Source organism: Phyllostomus hastatus, unplaced genomic scaffold (assembly GCF_019186645.2).
Source record: "Phyllostomus hastatus isolate PE091 unplaced genomic scaffold, TTU_PhHast_1.1 phas_contig_30, whole genome shotgun sequence".
Taxonomy (NCBI): Eukaryota; Metazoa; Chordata; class Mammalia; order Chiroptera; family Phyllostomidae; genus Phyllostomus; species Phyllostomus hastatus.
Window position 1 is genome coordinate 1,887,365 of NW_025333841.1, and position 16,109 is coordinate 1,903,473.

Consider the following 16,109-nt stretch of genomic DNA (forward strand, 5'->3'; position numbering starts at 1 on the left):
GGCATGCAAACTAAAGGGTTGCTAGTTCGATTCCCAGTCAGGGCACATGCTTGGGTTGCAGGCCAGCTCCCTGATGCGGGTTGTGCAAGAGGCGACCACACATTAATGTTTCTCTCCCTCTCTTTCTCCCTCCCTTTCCTTCTATCCATACGTAAATAATCTTTTAAGAAAATTAGCTAAACAAAATTCGCATAACTAAGGATATAAACAATAAGCCATGTTAGGACTGGTTGGTGAAGTAGAGATGCTGACCAGGCAGGTCTCAAACCCACGGTGTGGTGATTAAGAATTGCGAGTAATATCTCAGTTGTAGAAGAACCCATGAGGAGTGAGGGGCCCCAGCCCCTTACCAGGCTCCTCATCCCAAGGCACCAGTGCCAGAAGGAAGAGTCCTCACGACATCTAAGTGTGAAAACCAATGGGAACTGTGTCCGAGAAAGACAAAGGGCTCCAGAAGACAAAGACATTCTACTTTTTTAAAAAAAGATTTTATTTATTTATTTTTAGAGAGAGGAAAGTGGGGGAGAAAGAGAGGGAGAGGAACATCGATTGGTTGCTTCTCATAAATACCCTGAGTGGAACCAAACCTGCAACCCAGGCACGTGCCCTGACTGGGAATTGAATCGGCAACCTTTTGCTTTGCAGGACGACATCCAACCAACTAGCCACACCAGCCAGGGCAATGACATGCTACACTTAAAGGGCCAGCACACGAACTCATTTTCTCACACACTAACACTCTAAGCTCTATTGCAGAGGCAGCAGCTCAAGATGTGCTACAGGCATATGGGGAGGAACTAAATTTACCATCTTCAGGGCAAGGGTTAGAGAGAAAGGGGTTGGGGCCACTGTCTCTGGAGATGGAAGTCCTGGTAGGTGCCATTGTGTCTTTGTTGAGGTCCTTAAACCCATCCAGCCAGGTGCAAGCAGGCATCAAATCTGAACTCTCCATTAATCTGGCTTAACGCAGCTTGTCCTGCAGTAGTGAGTCCCCGATGCCCTGTCGCACCCAATGTACATGCCCATCCCGAGACTCTTTCAGTGACCCACCCTTAGACTCTTAGTGGCTCCTCCACACAAGCAGCCTGCCTAGGTTCATGCTGCAGATTCACTCAGAAGAGTGTGAACCCCACATGAGTAATGGCTACCCTAGGCTTACACTGCAAATATTCTCAAAAGTCTGTAAATTTCACACAAGTAGCGGCCACACTTGGTTCTCTCTAAAGACTCTCTCTGAGGTACACAAACCCACATAAATAGCTACCACCCTCGGTGTGAATCAAAGGCCCCCCAAATGGCCCCAAGCCCAGCACAAGCAGTGACCAGTCTCAATTGCCATTAATACTCCCATCAAGTGGCCCCAAAGCTGACATAAGTGGTGGCCAGGCCTGGATTGTAACATAGCTCCAACTAAGGAGTGACAAACCTGGCACAGGTGGTAGCTGGCCACAGCTTGCATCATAGTGCTGTAAATGAAAATGGAGTATGTGATCCAGGCAAAAGACCTGGTGCAGCTGAATGGTTAAAAAAACAAGACCTATACATAAGCTGTCTATAAGAGACCTACTTCAGATAAAAAGAAACAAACTGAAAGTAAAGGGATGAAAAAGATATTTCATGCAACTAGAAATTTTTTAAATGAGAGAGAGAGCGAGAGAGAGAGAGAGAGAGGAACACCAACATGAGAGAGAAACAGTGATCAGTTGCCTCCTGTATGTGCCCTGATTGGGGATCAAACCCACAACCTTTTGGTGTACAGGATGATGCTCCAACCAACGGAGCTACCCAGTCAGGGCTGGACCACTTTCTTATACCATAAACAAGAATAAACTCAAAATCAATTAAAGCCCTAAATGTAAGACACAAAACCATAAAACTCCTAGAAGAAAATACAGACAATAATATCTCTGACATTTCTCTTAGCAATATTTTCTCTGATATATCACCTTGGTGAAGGGAAATAAAACAAAAAGTGAACAAATGAAATGACATCAAACTAAAAATTTATTGTACAGCAATGGAAACCATAAAAAAAAAACACCCAAAATACAACTTACCAATTGGGAGATATCTGTCAATGATACACTTAAAAAAAGGTTATTATCCAAAATTTAAAAGCAACTGATACAACTCAACACTAGAAATACAAACAATCTAATTATACCACAGGACTTGAATAGACTTTTATGCGAAGAGGATATACAGATGGCCAATAGCCATATAAAAAGATTGCCAACATCACTAATCATCAGAGGTGAACATTTAAACCACATTGAGATATCACCTCACACCTGTCAGAATGGCTATCAACAATAAATCAACAAACAACAAGGGTTGGTGATGATGTGATGAAAAGGAACCCTCACACATTGTTGGTGAGATTGCAAATTGGTGCAGCCACTGTGGAAAAATAGTATGGAGGTTCTTCAAAAAATTAGAAATAGGACTGCTTCATGATCCAGCAATTCCACTTCTGGGGATTTAGCAAAAGATATAAAAAACACTAATTCAAAAAGACATATGCATGCCAAGTTCATTGCAGCATTATTTACAATAGCTAAGATATGGAAGCAACAAAAATGCCTATCTATAGATGACTGGATTTAAAATTGCGGTACATCAAGATGGCACTGTGGGTAAACACAGTTCACCTCCTCACACAACCACATCAAAATTACAACTAAACTTTAAAACAACCACCATTCAGAACCATCACAAATTGAGTTGAATGGAAGTCCTACAATTACAGAATTAAAGAAGAAGACGTCAAGACTGTGGGCGGAGATGCAGAATAGGCTAGTCCCACACCCATATGTGGCAGATAAAATTGGGAGAGATATCATAATTGAGAGGTTGCAGCCTCACACCAGGCCCCCCAGTCCAGGGTTCCGGTGCCAGGAAGATAAGTCTCCATAACTTCTGACTGTAAAAACCAATGGACATTGAGGCTGTGAAAGAGAAACTGCTAGAGTCCCAGGCAGTTCCTCTTAAAGGGCCCTCACACAGACTTACTTGGACTCACTCCCTCTAAGCTCCAGCACCAGGAAAGGGGATTGAAAGGCATCAGACACATGTGGGGAGGAACTGAATTGTTTGGCATCAGAGTAAGAGCTGGGGGGGCAGCTTTCTCCCAGACAGAAGTGCTGGCAGAGGACACTGTTCCTTTTCTGAGCCCTCCCCCTACAGAACCGGCAGGCAGGAACCACATCTGAGAGTCCATCCACCTGACTCACACTGTTTGCCCCACGTTGGTGATTCCCTGAGGCCCTGCCCACCCAACTTTCAGGCCTACCCAAGCTGTTTCCAGTGGCTTTTCCATATGGATGACTTGTTTTAACCTATATTTCAGATTTTCCTAAATTCTCTCAAACAAGCAGCATCTGGCTTCAGCAAGCCCTATACCTTTTGCTAAGTTGCCCCAGGTCCAGCACTAGCAGCAGCCAGCCTTGGTTCACAGCTTGGCCTCTTCTAGGCACCTCCAAGCCAGCACAAGTAGCAGCCATCTGCAGATCACTTTGTAGCTAATGCTGTATGACCCTGGACAGAACACAGGCAGTGGCTGATCTTGCATGTGCCAACAATTAAGGCTCAACTACAAAAGGAGGGTGTACACAGGCCACACATAGTGGGTGCACCTTGAGTGCCCAACTTGGTTAATAGGGGAGGCTGTGCCACTGGAGCCTCCAGGACACCCATGATTAAGCCACTCTATCAAGCCTGGGAGACATAGTAGTTCTACCTAATACATAGAAACTAACACAGGGAGGCTGCTAAAATGAGAAGATAAAGAAACATGGCCCAAATGAAAGACAAGAACAAAACAACAGAAAAAACAAAACTAAACAAAATGGAGATAAGCAATCTATCAGATGCAGAGGTCAAAACACTGGTTATAAACATGCTCAAGGAACTTAGTGAGGACCTTAACAGCATAAAAAATCCAGTCAGAAATGAAGAACACTAATTGAAATAAAGAACACTTCACAGGGAATCAACAGTAGAGTGGATGAAATCAAGAAAGAAGTAAGCTCCTGGCTGGCATGGCTCAGTGGATTGAGCATGGGCCTGCGAACCAAAGGGTGACCAGTTCGATTCCCAGTCAGGGCACATTCCTGGGTTGCAGGCCAGGTCCCCAGAAGGGGGCACACAAGAGGCAACCACACATTGATGTTTCTCTCCCTCTCTTTCTTTCTTCCTCCCTTCTCCTCTGTCTCTAAAAATAAATATTTTTTAAAAATTTTGGAAGAGTTTGAGAATAGGTATCAAATCTTCTTATAACACAGGTCTACTACTAATGGATTTTCTTTTTATCTGGTACCATTTTTATTTCACCTTCATTTTTGAATGATAGTTTTGGATATATTATTCCTAGTTGATAGTTTATTTTTTTTTCATTTCAGCAACTTGAATATGTCATCTCTTTCACTGTTCCTGGTGCAACTTTTCCTGTTAATCATATTAGAGTTCCCCTGTCTGTCTTGAGCAATTTTTCTCTTATTGCTTTCATACTTTTCTCATCTTAGCTTTCAACTTTTGACTCATGTGTCTGGATATGATCTCTTTGTTAATCCTACTTAGTGTTTGCTGAGGATTTTTTGATGTGTAGATTAATGTTTTTCTTCAAATTAAACATTTCCATCCATTTTCAAATATCTTTTTCCTGTTCCAGAAGAAATTCTGGTGCTCTCATTTTGCATATGTTGGTATACTTAATGATGTCCCACATATCTCTGAGGTTATTTTTCACCATTTTTTCTCTCTATTCTCCAGATCGTCTAATTTCTATGGATCTCTCTTCAAGTTACTGATTGTTAGCTAGCTCAAATATACTATTAAGGTCCTTAGTAAATTTTTCATTTCAGTTATTGTAATTCTCAACTCCAGAATTTCCATTTGGTTCTTTAAAAAATAATTTCTATTTCCTTATTGCTAAATTTTTGCTATACATAGCACCTGGGCCCCTTCTAAGGCAGTGTTTATTGCCTGCTTTTATTTTTCCTGTGTACGGGTATCACTTTCCTGTTTCTTTGCATGTCTTGTGTGTGTGTGTGTTTTTTTTTTGTCATTGTTATTATAAACTGGATATTTTATATAGTAAAACAAGTCTGGATAATGATCCTCCTCCTCTGAGGGATCATTATTTGCTTGGTTGTTTATTTCTCCTGCAGTGTGTAGTCTGATGTTATCTCTTTTATTCTAACTACCTAAATGTTTCTCCTGAGTTAGCATAACACACTTAGTGGTCACCAAAACTTTTTAAAATCCTTGCCTGAGGATACATTTATTGATTTTTTAGAAAGAGCAGAAGGGGGTGGAAGAGAGAGAGAGAGAGAGAGAGAGAATGTGAGAAACATCAAACATCAATTGGTTGCCTCCCATAGGTGCCCCGATTGGCGACTGCACCTTCTACCTAGGTATGTGCCCTGACCAGGAAACAAACCCATGACCTTTTGGGACAACACTCCAACCAACTGAGCTACACTGGCCAGGTCTGGTCAGTAAGATGTTTACCCTTTACCATTGGATGTGTGTGTGCTTGGAGGCCACTAACATTTCAGGAGTTTACTTTTGAATGATGTTCAGCCAGGGACTTGCAGCTTGGTGGTTCCTTCCATTCTGAGAAGGTACAGCCTTGGTCATATTCATAGTTTTTCAGGTTGCCACAGATAAGTGTGATTTTATTTTTAAGCCTGTGTATCTAGGAGTCAGCTCTGGATCAGAGAAATTTTGACTCAGTTTGGCTGGGTTTTTTGTTTTCTTTTGTTTTGTTTTTGTGCTAGCAAACCTATTGCACTGTTATGAGTCTGCATGTATTGGAAGATGCTTTTAAGTGTCTCACATTGTGGTCTGATGTCCTGAGTGTGGGTCCACTTATACAAAGATTGTGCTGTTCAAGGGTCAATTGTATGTTTGAACATAACTTCTGAATGAAAGTGTGGTCCAGAAAAAAAGGGAAATGGACTGGGTGTCAGGAATCAGGGTTTTCATCCCAACATGGTCTCTAGCAAGCTCAGTGATTTCTTCTGAGGTTCAGTTTTCACATTTGTAGAATGAGGATTGTATTAAAAGACCTGGAAATTCCTTCCAACTGCAAAATTCTGTGATTTTATGAAATAGAATAGAAAGAAATCAGTGAAAAACATTCTACCATAACTGAGAATAAGAAATATGGAAATAATCCACTGACTTTTTAAAATCAAAAACATTCTAACATGTTTGTAATTAAAACATATACTTCATTTCAACTGCCCCTAGCCAGTCCAAATGTTAATTTAATGAATGGTTTGCAGTTAAGACATTTCTCCACCCTAAATATTTCCTTCTTGATCATTAGAACTGAGAAACTGGGGGCAACAGAAAGTTGCCTTTCACTGATTTCTAAGAAAAAATATGACAGCTCAATACTAAAGGAAAGAAGTAAAATTTCCTACCATTTAATCCACATTAAAAGCTATTCATGCAATTACTTTCTTTCTCAAATAATTCCAAATTTTCACCTTCTGCACAAGGCTATAACATACTCCCAGAGTGTCTATTAATTATCAGTACTTATTCTAAGTGTGTGAATGACAAAATATCAATTCTCCCTATGCATTGCAGGAAAAAGTTGCTTCATTGGGACACCCATTGCTAGTCACACACACATATTGTTTATTAGTACTGATTCTCTGCCCATACTGCTATAACAGTAAACTGTCATAAAGGGCCTTACTTACTAAGTCTTAACTAATTTTGTCTTACCCAATCAGTTTCAACCTGCTTGTTTGACTTAATATTGTCACTTGACTTACCATTTACATTTAAAATCCAAATACTGTACTTAAAGCAGGGAGAAAAGGGACCTTTCTTTAAGAAAGGTGCCATTGCAAACACATTTAAATGATTGCAACCACTAATCCACAACAAATATCCTATGATATAGTGACAAGGTAAAATGAAAGAATTATGAATATACACTGGCAAAAATTGCTAGTCACTGACACATCCAGCAATTAGGAAGTATAGGAGCAAGATAGCAGTATGGGCAAAGTAATCCAGAAACAAGGAATCGTATACTCTTTAAAATATCTTGCCTTTAAAATAAAGCAAAAAATACTTTTGTGGTTTTTTAAGTATATTTTATTGATTGGCCATACAAAAGAACGAAATCTTACCAATTTGCAACAACATGGATGGACCTAGGAAATATTTTTCCTTTTATTAAAAAAATATATTTTATTGGTTATGCTATTACAGTTGTCCAATTTTTTCTCCTTTACTCCCCACCACCCTGTACCCCACTCCCACCAGCATTCCTTGACCTCAGTCCACGTCCATGGGTCGTACATACAAGTTCTTTACCTTCTCCATTTCCCATACTGTTCTTAACCTCCCCCTGTCTATTTTGTACCGACCATTTATGCTTCTTATTCCCTGTACCTTTTCCCCTATTCTCCCTGCTCGTCCTCCTTGCTGATAACCCTCTTTGTGATCTCTATTTCTATGATTCTACTCCTATTCTAGTTGTTCGCTTAGCTTGTTTTTGTTTTTTTTTTAGGTTTGGTTGTTGATAGTTGTAAGTTTGTTGTCATTTTTCTGTTCACAGTTTTAATCATCTTTTTTTCTTAAATAAGCCCCTTTAACATTTCATGTAATAAGGGCTTGGTGATGATGAACTCCTTTAACTTGACTTTATCTGGGAAGCACTTTATCTGCCCTTCCATTCTAAATGATAGCTTTGCTGGAGAGAGCAATCTTGGATGTAGGTCCTTGCCTTTCATGACTTGGAATACTTCTTTCTAGCCCCTTCTTGCCTGTAAGGTCTCTTGAGAAACCAGCTGATAGTCTTATGGGAACTCCTTTGTATGTAAGTTCGATTTTCTGGCAGTTCTGGTTATTTTGTGTTTTTAAATTTGTCGTTTTCCTTCATTTGGTTGTACAAAGAGGCAAAGTGTATCTACCTATGCCCCCATCTTGGCTAGAAGTTGCAAAAGATATTTTAGCATTAGCCATCCTTACAAACTGAACTTTGTCAGTATCTAAGGGAAAAGGCAAAATATTGATCGTAAGGCATATAAAAGGTGCAAATCCCTGCAGAGGAAAAGCAAATGCATATTTTGAGTTTGTCCAAATGCTAAAGTTTCTTTCTGATTCTAAGAAATGACCCTCAATTTCCAAATGAGCACATCTGCTCACCAAAATATTTCTATGTTAAAAACCTCCTGGAAGACATCTGGCCCAGTTTGGTTTTTTTTATCCCAAATTGCCTTGGTTTCAATTTAATTTTTGTCGACTGGAATTCCCTTAGGAAGAAAGTAAACTTTTCAGTCTTTAAAATAGTAGTATATGAGGGATTAAACCCTATCATCTTGCTCCATTTTAACGGCACATATTCCAAAACTGTAGCTTATTTATCACAATACATTAAAAACTATGTTGCAGTGCTGATTTAGAAGTCTATACACTTTATCCTTTTGTGTATGTAATACTGTAATGTAATTATAATAAAGGCCATTTTTTCTTGCCCTTTCTTCAGAAAACTTTTCTTTCATTTTAATTTGTCTATTGTTTCACTGTATGGAACACCTTAATATGATGAAGTTAAGAGAAAAATATTTAAAACTTAGTTATAACCCCTACAAAAACTGTATGTTTTAGGTCACTTTTTATTAGTTGAAAATACTGGTTAATGACCACAGTGACCCAATGGTCTAGGATCCACTTCCAGTCATACAACAAAAAAGAGGTTTAAATCTCTTACAGGGGAAATTATCCCCACCCTAAAAATATTCCTACCTTTCTTTGACTAAATGTTTCTCATATTGCAGAATCACTTTGAATACAACTATTTACACTCAAAATGAATATTTCTAATGGTTACTTCAATCTTGCCTGCTTGATTATACAACTAAGCTAAATCTCGCCTAACAGCGTCATTGGAAATATATAGAAGGAATTAACAGAAGCAAAATTTCTATCTAGACTAACCACATTTCTAGCAATACAGCTGATCTGTTCAAAGGAATCGTGTTTTTTTTCCTTCGTAAGAGCAATAATGTCTATGGCTTCAGAGTAAGAAATGCCCCATCCCCAACCCCCTCCATTTTGCAGATGATTACACATCTCAGTCTTAACTACAGCTTCAAAAGACAGATCCTTAATTGAACAAAAAGGAAAAAGGACTCATGGACAACAGTGTGGTGACTGCTGAGGGGAAGGGTGTATAAGGGGACTAAATGGTAGTGGGGAAAAAATACAATAAACATTACATTTAAAAAAACAAAAGCAAGATCCTGCATTACTTATTCTGGTGTCAAAGACTGGGACACACTGGTTTCAAGATATTGATACTTATCAAATTACCTTTATATAACAAAACTGGACACTTGAGTTAGATATGTTGCTCTACCCACAAATGACAATACAAAGCAGATGAAAACATTAGTCTCACCTATACCAAATTATCATTTAAAACACATTAAAACCATAAACCAATAAAATAACGACTTTAAAAACATTTTTGAGAAATAAAGCCTCATTACATATAGTCATGTGGTTAGTCATGAGATACACAGTTTTCCAAACTGAATTATTACTACCAAACAAATCAAAGCAAATTCAAATTATAAAAGAGAGGAGCATTCTCAGTGAACATATAGCAACATTTTATTAATTATTTCTAGCAGGCAAAACTTGAATATTTCATTTGAGCTACTTTTTGTTATACCGAGCTTAAAGGGACTCATCAAATTACTGAAAAAGGAAGAGGGGACCTTGTGATAAAGTAATTCTAAAGTGTCAGTACAGATTCCAGTCCAACCTCTCCTATTTATCTCAAGGTCATTAAGAATTTTTAAGTGGATGTTGCTATTTACATGTGTGAGCGTGTGTACACACACGCATGCATACGCACATCTCATTTACTTGTTTCTCTTTATAACTTCGGATAAGAAAAACAGTGTATTTAAGATGGAAAGAGAAAAGGCAATTAACTTCCTAAGCTTTTTAGATTACTTCCAGTATGATATGTCACAAGTTACATCAGGGTTTGTAAGTTTTTAAAGAGAAATATATAAATGTTTGTCCAAGACAAAAGCGATATCTCATTTTGGTGGGAAAAAATAAAATTCTCACCACTGGATGATAGTTATAATGCTGGTTAATGATGTACTTGCTACCTAACTAACATGAGAATTAGGTTTTTCCTCAAAAGGTATATAACGGCAAATATTTTTTAAACAAACATGAGTATAGATATCTATCACTGAAGTATTTCAATAGGGGTGGCAAGGAAGAGAAACAATGAACCTCACTGTCTTCTTTTTTTTTTTTTTAATTTTAAGAAGAAGACACTTTTTATCTAAATTGTCAGCATAAAGAGGGTTTTAAAAACTACTAAAATTTTGAAACCAATCTGATTCATCATCAAATGACTACTGGGCCTCCAAAATGGAAATGGGGTAAAGTCAAATAGTAACAAAAATTGTGACTTGAGCAAAATGAAGGCAGTAACAAGAAAATAATTTGGTGATAAACAAAGATATCACATTAAATTAGATTGTGAAAGATATAAAACTCAAATCACCTTTCAAATAAATCTTATCTGGAAGGAGGAATACAGATAATGGGAATATATAATTTTTTTAATAAAACAATTTTGTTTCAGTGCAAATGTATAGTCAAAAAAAAAAAAAGAAAAGAAAATGTCTCATGTGACTTAGCAGGAACAGTTTCCACAGCCTTTCACACTGTTCACAATTTCTTCTTGTAGTTTCTTCCTTTCCTCTTCTTTGGACAGATTTTCTTTCTTTGCTTGCCATGTGGGGTTATCACGGCCCTGCGCGTAGCTGCTCTGTGTATGCCACATTTCTGAATAGATACTGCCGGAGTTGGCAAGCAAACCATGGTGAGTACCACGTTCAGCTACTTTACCCTAAAGAAAGCAAAAACAAGAGAAATATAGAGAAAGGCCATAAAACTAGCAAAATAACGGAAAATACATAATATTTTCTAACTAAGGATTTAAGGGTTTTGAAAGATTTGCATTCATTAAAATACCTGTCCCAATTACTCACCCATAGTGTAAGGGGGAACATTCCAGGTAGGAATGGTTTCTTCACTGGTAAGCTATCAGTTCAGTGAACAAACAAAAGGCTATAAAATTCCACATAATGTAAACTGTTTCACTTAAAGCCAATAAAATTTTTATGTTTAATTTTACATTTTGAAGGGCAGAAAAAGAATGTAAAAATTTAAAAGGTGATATTTTCTATAATCAATAAATATTTAAATCAAAATCACTGTTATTTATAGAGATTTAAAAGAATTAAAAATAATATCCCCAAGTCCTTATGTGTACTTTGAAATAAAAAAAGACTTCTCCATGAAAAGTTTCCTTTTTCTAGTAGCTATTTGTGTTAACAATGGCTATTAACTTAACCTTGCAGAGATTGGTACAGATTTCAAACTCTTATTTATAAGTAATTGGTCTCTTGACAGCTACTCTTAAAACATGCTGACAGACAAAAGGAATTCTGTCACTTTTACTGATATTCCTGGTGATAGGACCTTTACAAATACATTGTTAAGCAAAATAACCAAAATTTGTGCCCACTTCTGAGTGGTCAATTTAAGGTTCCTCTTTGATTGCTGGGTAGACAGTCTAAGAAAGAACTACTTTGCTCAGCTCTTTCAATTTCTCTGGATCCTAAAGAATGTAGTTTTCAATCTTGGTATGCAGAGACCATTTCATTGGCACAAAACTATCCATGGATTTCATATTTTATACTTTTCCATTTATCACTGTCAAAAACAAATAAAAATCCTCAATGAAAACATCATCAAAACCTATTACAATAAATGAAATTATTTTTATGGAAACATCAAGGAAGTAAATCACAAATAATTTTTCCTACAATGAAATGTATAAAATATATTTTAAATTATATTTGTATTAAAGCACAAATGTACAGAGCTTAAAAAGTCAAGTAATATTGCAAAGCTTGTAATAAAAACAACAGTCTTTTCCTTCCTTCTTCTCTGCACATGAACATCTCCTTCCTACCCCAAAGTCATAGCTATTTCTTCTGGTATTCACACACACATATACACACATGTACACAGATACACACAAATGGTTTTCAACTTACAATGGGGTTATGTCCTGATAACCCTATTCTAAGTTTAAAATATTGTAATTCAAAAATGCATTTAATATACCTAACCTACCAAACACCATAGCCTAGAGTGCCTACCTTACGTGTGCTCAGAACACAATATCCAAAAGAGTGGGCACCTTAATACACTACAGAGCATTGGTCGCTTACCCTCATGATGGCACACCTATCACTAGCTAAGGATAAGATCAAAATTCAAAGTTCAAGTATGGTTTCTACTGAATGCATATGAATTGTGTACCATCGTGAAGTTGAAAAATTGTAAGTTGATCCATTGTAAGTTGGGACTGTCTGTATATATGTATCACACATATACATACATAAGAGATTCAACACTCTTACAGCATCTCACCTTCCCACTACCTCCTTCTTCACTCTCCTAATAACTGGCTATATCATAGATGTTGTTTAAGTTAATATGCAATGTTTATCTTATTATGACTATGTAAATATTACATGTTGAGTCAAGTAAGTACTATGATTTACCTATATTTTTCTATATGCTTTTTCAGTCTTCCTGGACTTAGTAACTACCTTGTTTTCTCACTTATGTAGTTCTCTCTAAACTTTATCCCAGAATTAAAAAACTGACTGAATACTACTTTTCTCATTATCAACTATATTAGGGAATCAATTAGTTCAACTTTCTAGCACCCCCAGAGATATTCCTCTCACAGCTTTTAGGATTTTTTCTTTATCCTAAATTTTGAAATGTTATGATACTATGTCTTGGTGTCTTTTCCTCTCCATTCATTGCAGTGGTTACTTGGTAGGTACTTTCTAAATGGAAATTCATTTTCTGAAGTTTTGGATATATTGGGTTATTATTTCTTTGATAATTTCCTCCCATTTTTCTGATCTCTCTATAATTACTATTAGTGAGATGGTGGACCTTTCAGGCTAATTCTCTCATTTTCTTTTTTTTTTTAAATCGCTGTTCAATTACAATTGTCTCCATTTTTACCCCACCATGCCCCCTGCCCCACCCATCCCTGCCTCCCACCCTCGAACCCACCCCCTTTGGCTTTATCCATATGTCCTTCATACGTGTTCCCTGATGCCCCCCCATTATCCCTCTCCCCCCTCCCCTCTGGTAACTATCAATTAGTTCTGTATTCCAATGTCTCTTGTTGTATTTTGCTTGCTTGTTTGTTTTGTTGATTAGGTTCCACTTATAGGGGAGATCATATGGTATTTGTCTTTCTTTATTGCCTCTCTCTTTTTGTTCTACTCTTTAGAAATTTCCTGGACTTTATTTCAGCAGTGACATTTTTCATTTCCAAAATCGCTTGTACTTTGGTTGCTCATTTATATACTTATCACCGTCATTTATAATTTTCAAATGTTGCAAGAATAACAATAATGAAGGTGTATACACACTTCTCCTGGTTTAGCAATTGTGAATATTTCCATATTTGCTTTCTCTTACTTCATCCTATCTCTAAATTTACAGTATTTTTGATGAGTAATCTGAGGATGAGTTACATATATCACTACATGTCAATGCTAAATATTTCCCTAACATGTACCTCCTAAAATTAGGTATATTCTCCTATAGGGCTGGAATATAACTGTATCACACCAAAGAAATATATATATATATATATATATATATATAAAACATACAGTCTATATCCAGATTTTACAAATGGTTCCAATAATGTTCTTTTTTAAAATATAGTTTATTGTTTATACTACCACAGTTGTCCCAATTTTCACCCTTTGCCACCCTCTACTGGGCATCTCCCATTCCCTCCGGCAAGCCCCATTCCTTACTTCATGTCCACCGGTCATGCCTATTAGTTCTTTGGCTACTGCATTTTCTATACTGTTCTTAACATCCCCCTGTCTTTTCTGTACCTACTAATTTGTACTTATTGATCTCCGTACCTTTCCCCCCATTCTCCTCCTTCCTCCTCCCACTGACAACCCTGCAAATGATCTCCATACATCTATGATTGTTTCTGTTCTGCTTGCTTGCTTCATTTGCTTTTTAGATTCAATTGCTGATAGTTGTGAAATTATTGCCATTTTAACGTTCATAGTTATGATCTTCTTTTTCTTAAATAAACCCCTTTAACATTTCATATAATAAGAGCTTGATGATGATGAACTCCTTTAATTTGACCTTGTCTGACAAGCATTTTATCTGCCCTTCCATTCAAAATGATAGCTTTGTTGGTCAGAGTAATCTAGGTTGTAGGTCCTTGCTTTCATCATTTTGAATACTTCTTGCCAGTCCCTTCTAGCCTGCAAAGTTTCTTTTGAGAACTCAGGTGATAGTCTTGTGAGAACTCCTTTGTAGGTAACTCTGTCTCTTGCTGCCTTTAAGATTCTCTCTTGCCCTGGCTGGCGTAGCTCAGTGGATTGAGCGCGGGCTGGGAACCAAAGTGTCCCAGGTTCGATTCCCAGCCAGGGTACATTCCTGGGTTGCAGGCCATAAACCCCAGCAACCGCACATCGATGTTTCTCTCTCTCTCTCTATCGCCCTCCCTTCCCTCTCTAAAAATAAATAAATAAAATATTAAAAAAAAAAAAGATTCTCTCTTTATCTTTAACCTTTGGCATTTTAATTATGCTGTGTCTTGGTGTGTTCCTCTCTGCATCCATCTTGTTTGGGACTGTTTGTGCTTCCTGGACTTGTATGTCTATTTCCTTCACCAAAGTAGGGAAGTTTTCTTTCATTATTTTTCAAATGCATTTTCAATTTCTTGCCTTTTCTCTTCTCCTTCCGGCACCCCTGATTCAAATGTTCATACATTTCACATTGTCCCAGAGGCTCCTTAGCCTATTCTAATTTCTTCTGATGTTTCTTCTCGTTGCTCTGAATGATTTTTTTCTTTCTTATGGTCCAAATCATTGACTTGATTCTCGACTTCATCATTCCACTGTTGATTCCCTGTAAATTTTTCTTTATTTCATTTGGTTTAACCTTCATTTCTGCATGGGTCTTTTTTTATGCTGTTGAAGTGCCCAGTGAGTTCCTTGAGCATCCTTATAACCAGTGTTTTGAACTCTGCATCTGATTGATCATGTCCATGTTGTTTAGTTCTTTTTCTGGATTTTGTTCTGTTCTTTCATTTGGATCATGTTTGCTTCCTCATTTTGGCAGCCTCCCTGTGTGTGTTTCTATGTATTAGGTAGAGATGCTTTGACTCCCTGTCTTAGTAGAGTAGCCTATTATAGAAAAGGGCACTGGTAGATTGGATGGGGGGGAGCCTTAGGTAATCGTCAGGGTAAGTCAACCCATATGAACCAGGTTGGTGGAATCTCAGATATGGTGTTGCTGCTCTGTGGCTCTGTGTTCAGGAGGGCTCAGAAGGAACAATGCTGCTGCCTGGCCTCTGGAGTTTCCAGGAGGAAGCTGTCCCCTGGCACGCCCCTGATGCCAGATACTTGTTTCTCCCTGTGTGCCACTGGTGCCCTTCCAGCTGCTGTGTGTCTACTGGAGCCCAGAGGGAGTGAGTATTCATAAGTCCTAAGACCACTGTAGGCCCTTTAAGAGGAGACTCCTGAGAATCCTGCAGTTTCTTCTGCCACCCCAACCCCCACTGGTTTTTACAGCCAGAAGTTATGGGGACTTAACTTCCTCCACTGGAACCCTGGGCTGGGCAGTCTGGTATGGGATGGGATCCCTCATTCTTGAAGTATCCTTCCTGATTTTTATCTACCACATGTGGGTGTAGGACTACCTATTCTGCTCCCCCCCCCACCCATCTGGATGATATATATATTTTTCCCCCATCCAGGATTTATTCAGGATCCACACATTGGATTTATAATTATCTTAGTCTTTGCAGGTGTGTATATGACACTGACATCTCTAAAATATCCAGGCTTGTTTCTTTAAAGAATGCCCTTCAGATTATGTTTGTTGAGCTGTTCCGAATTATTAGATCCAAACTAAATATTTTTGGTAGAAATACAGTATAGATGATGATGTCCTCTGTGCAT

At 37.8% G+C, this 16,109-nt stretch overlaps 1 protein-coding gene across 1 annotated transcript in view; it reads right to left on the minus strand.

The window, feature by feature from the left end:
* Positions 1 to 7,839: 7,839 nt before the first annotated feature.
* Positions 7,840 to 16,109, minus strand: part of ABCB7 (ATP binding cassette subfamily B member 7) — a 96,361-nt gene continuing 88,091 nt past the window's right edge. Inside the window, exon 15 of the mRNA XM_045839380.1 lies at positions 7,840 to 10,912. Within this exon, the coding sequence (XP_045695336.1) occupies positions 10,697 to 10,912 (216 nt within the window). The 3' untranslated portion in view covers positions 7,840 to 10,696. The remainder of the gene's footprint in view (positions 10,913 to 16,109) is intronic.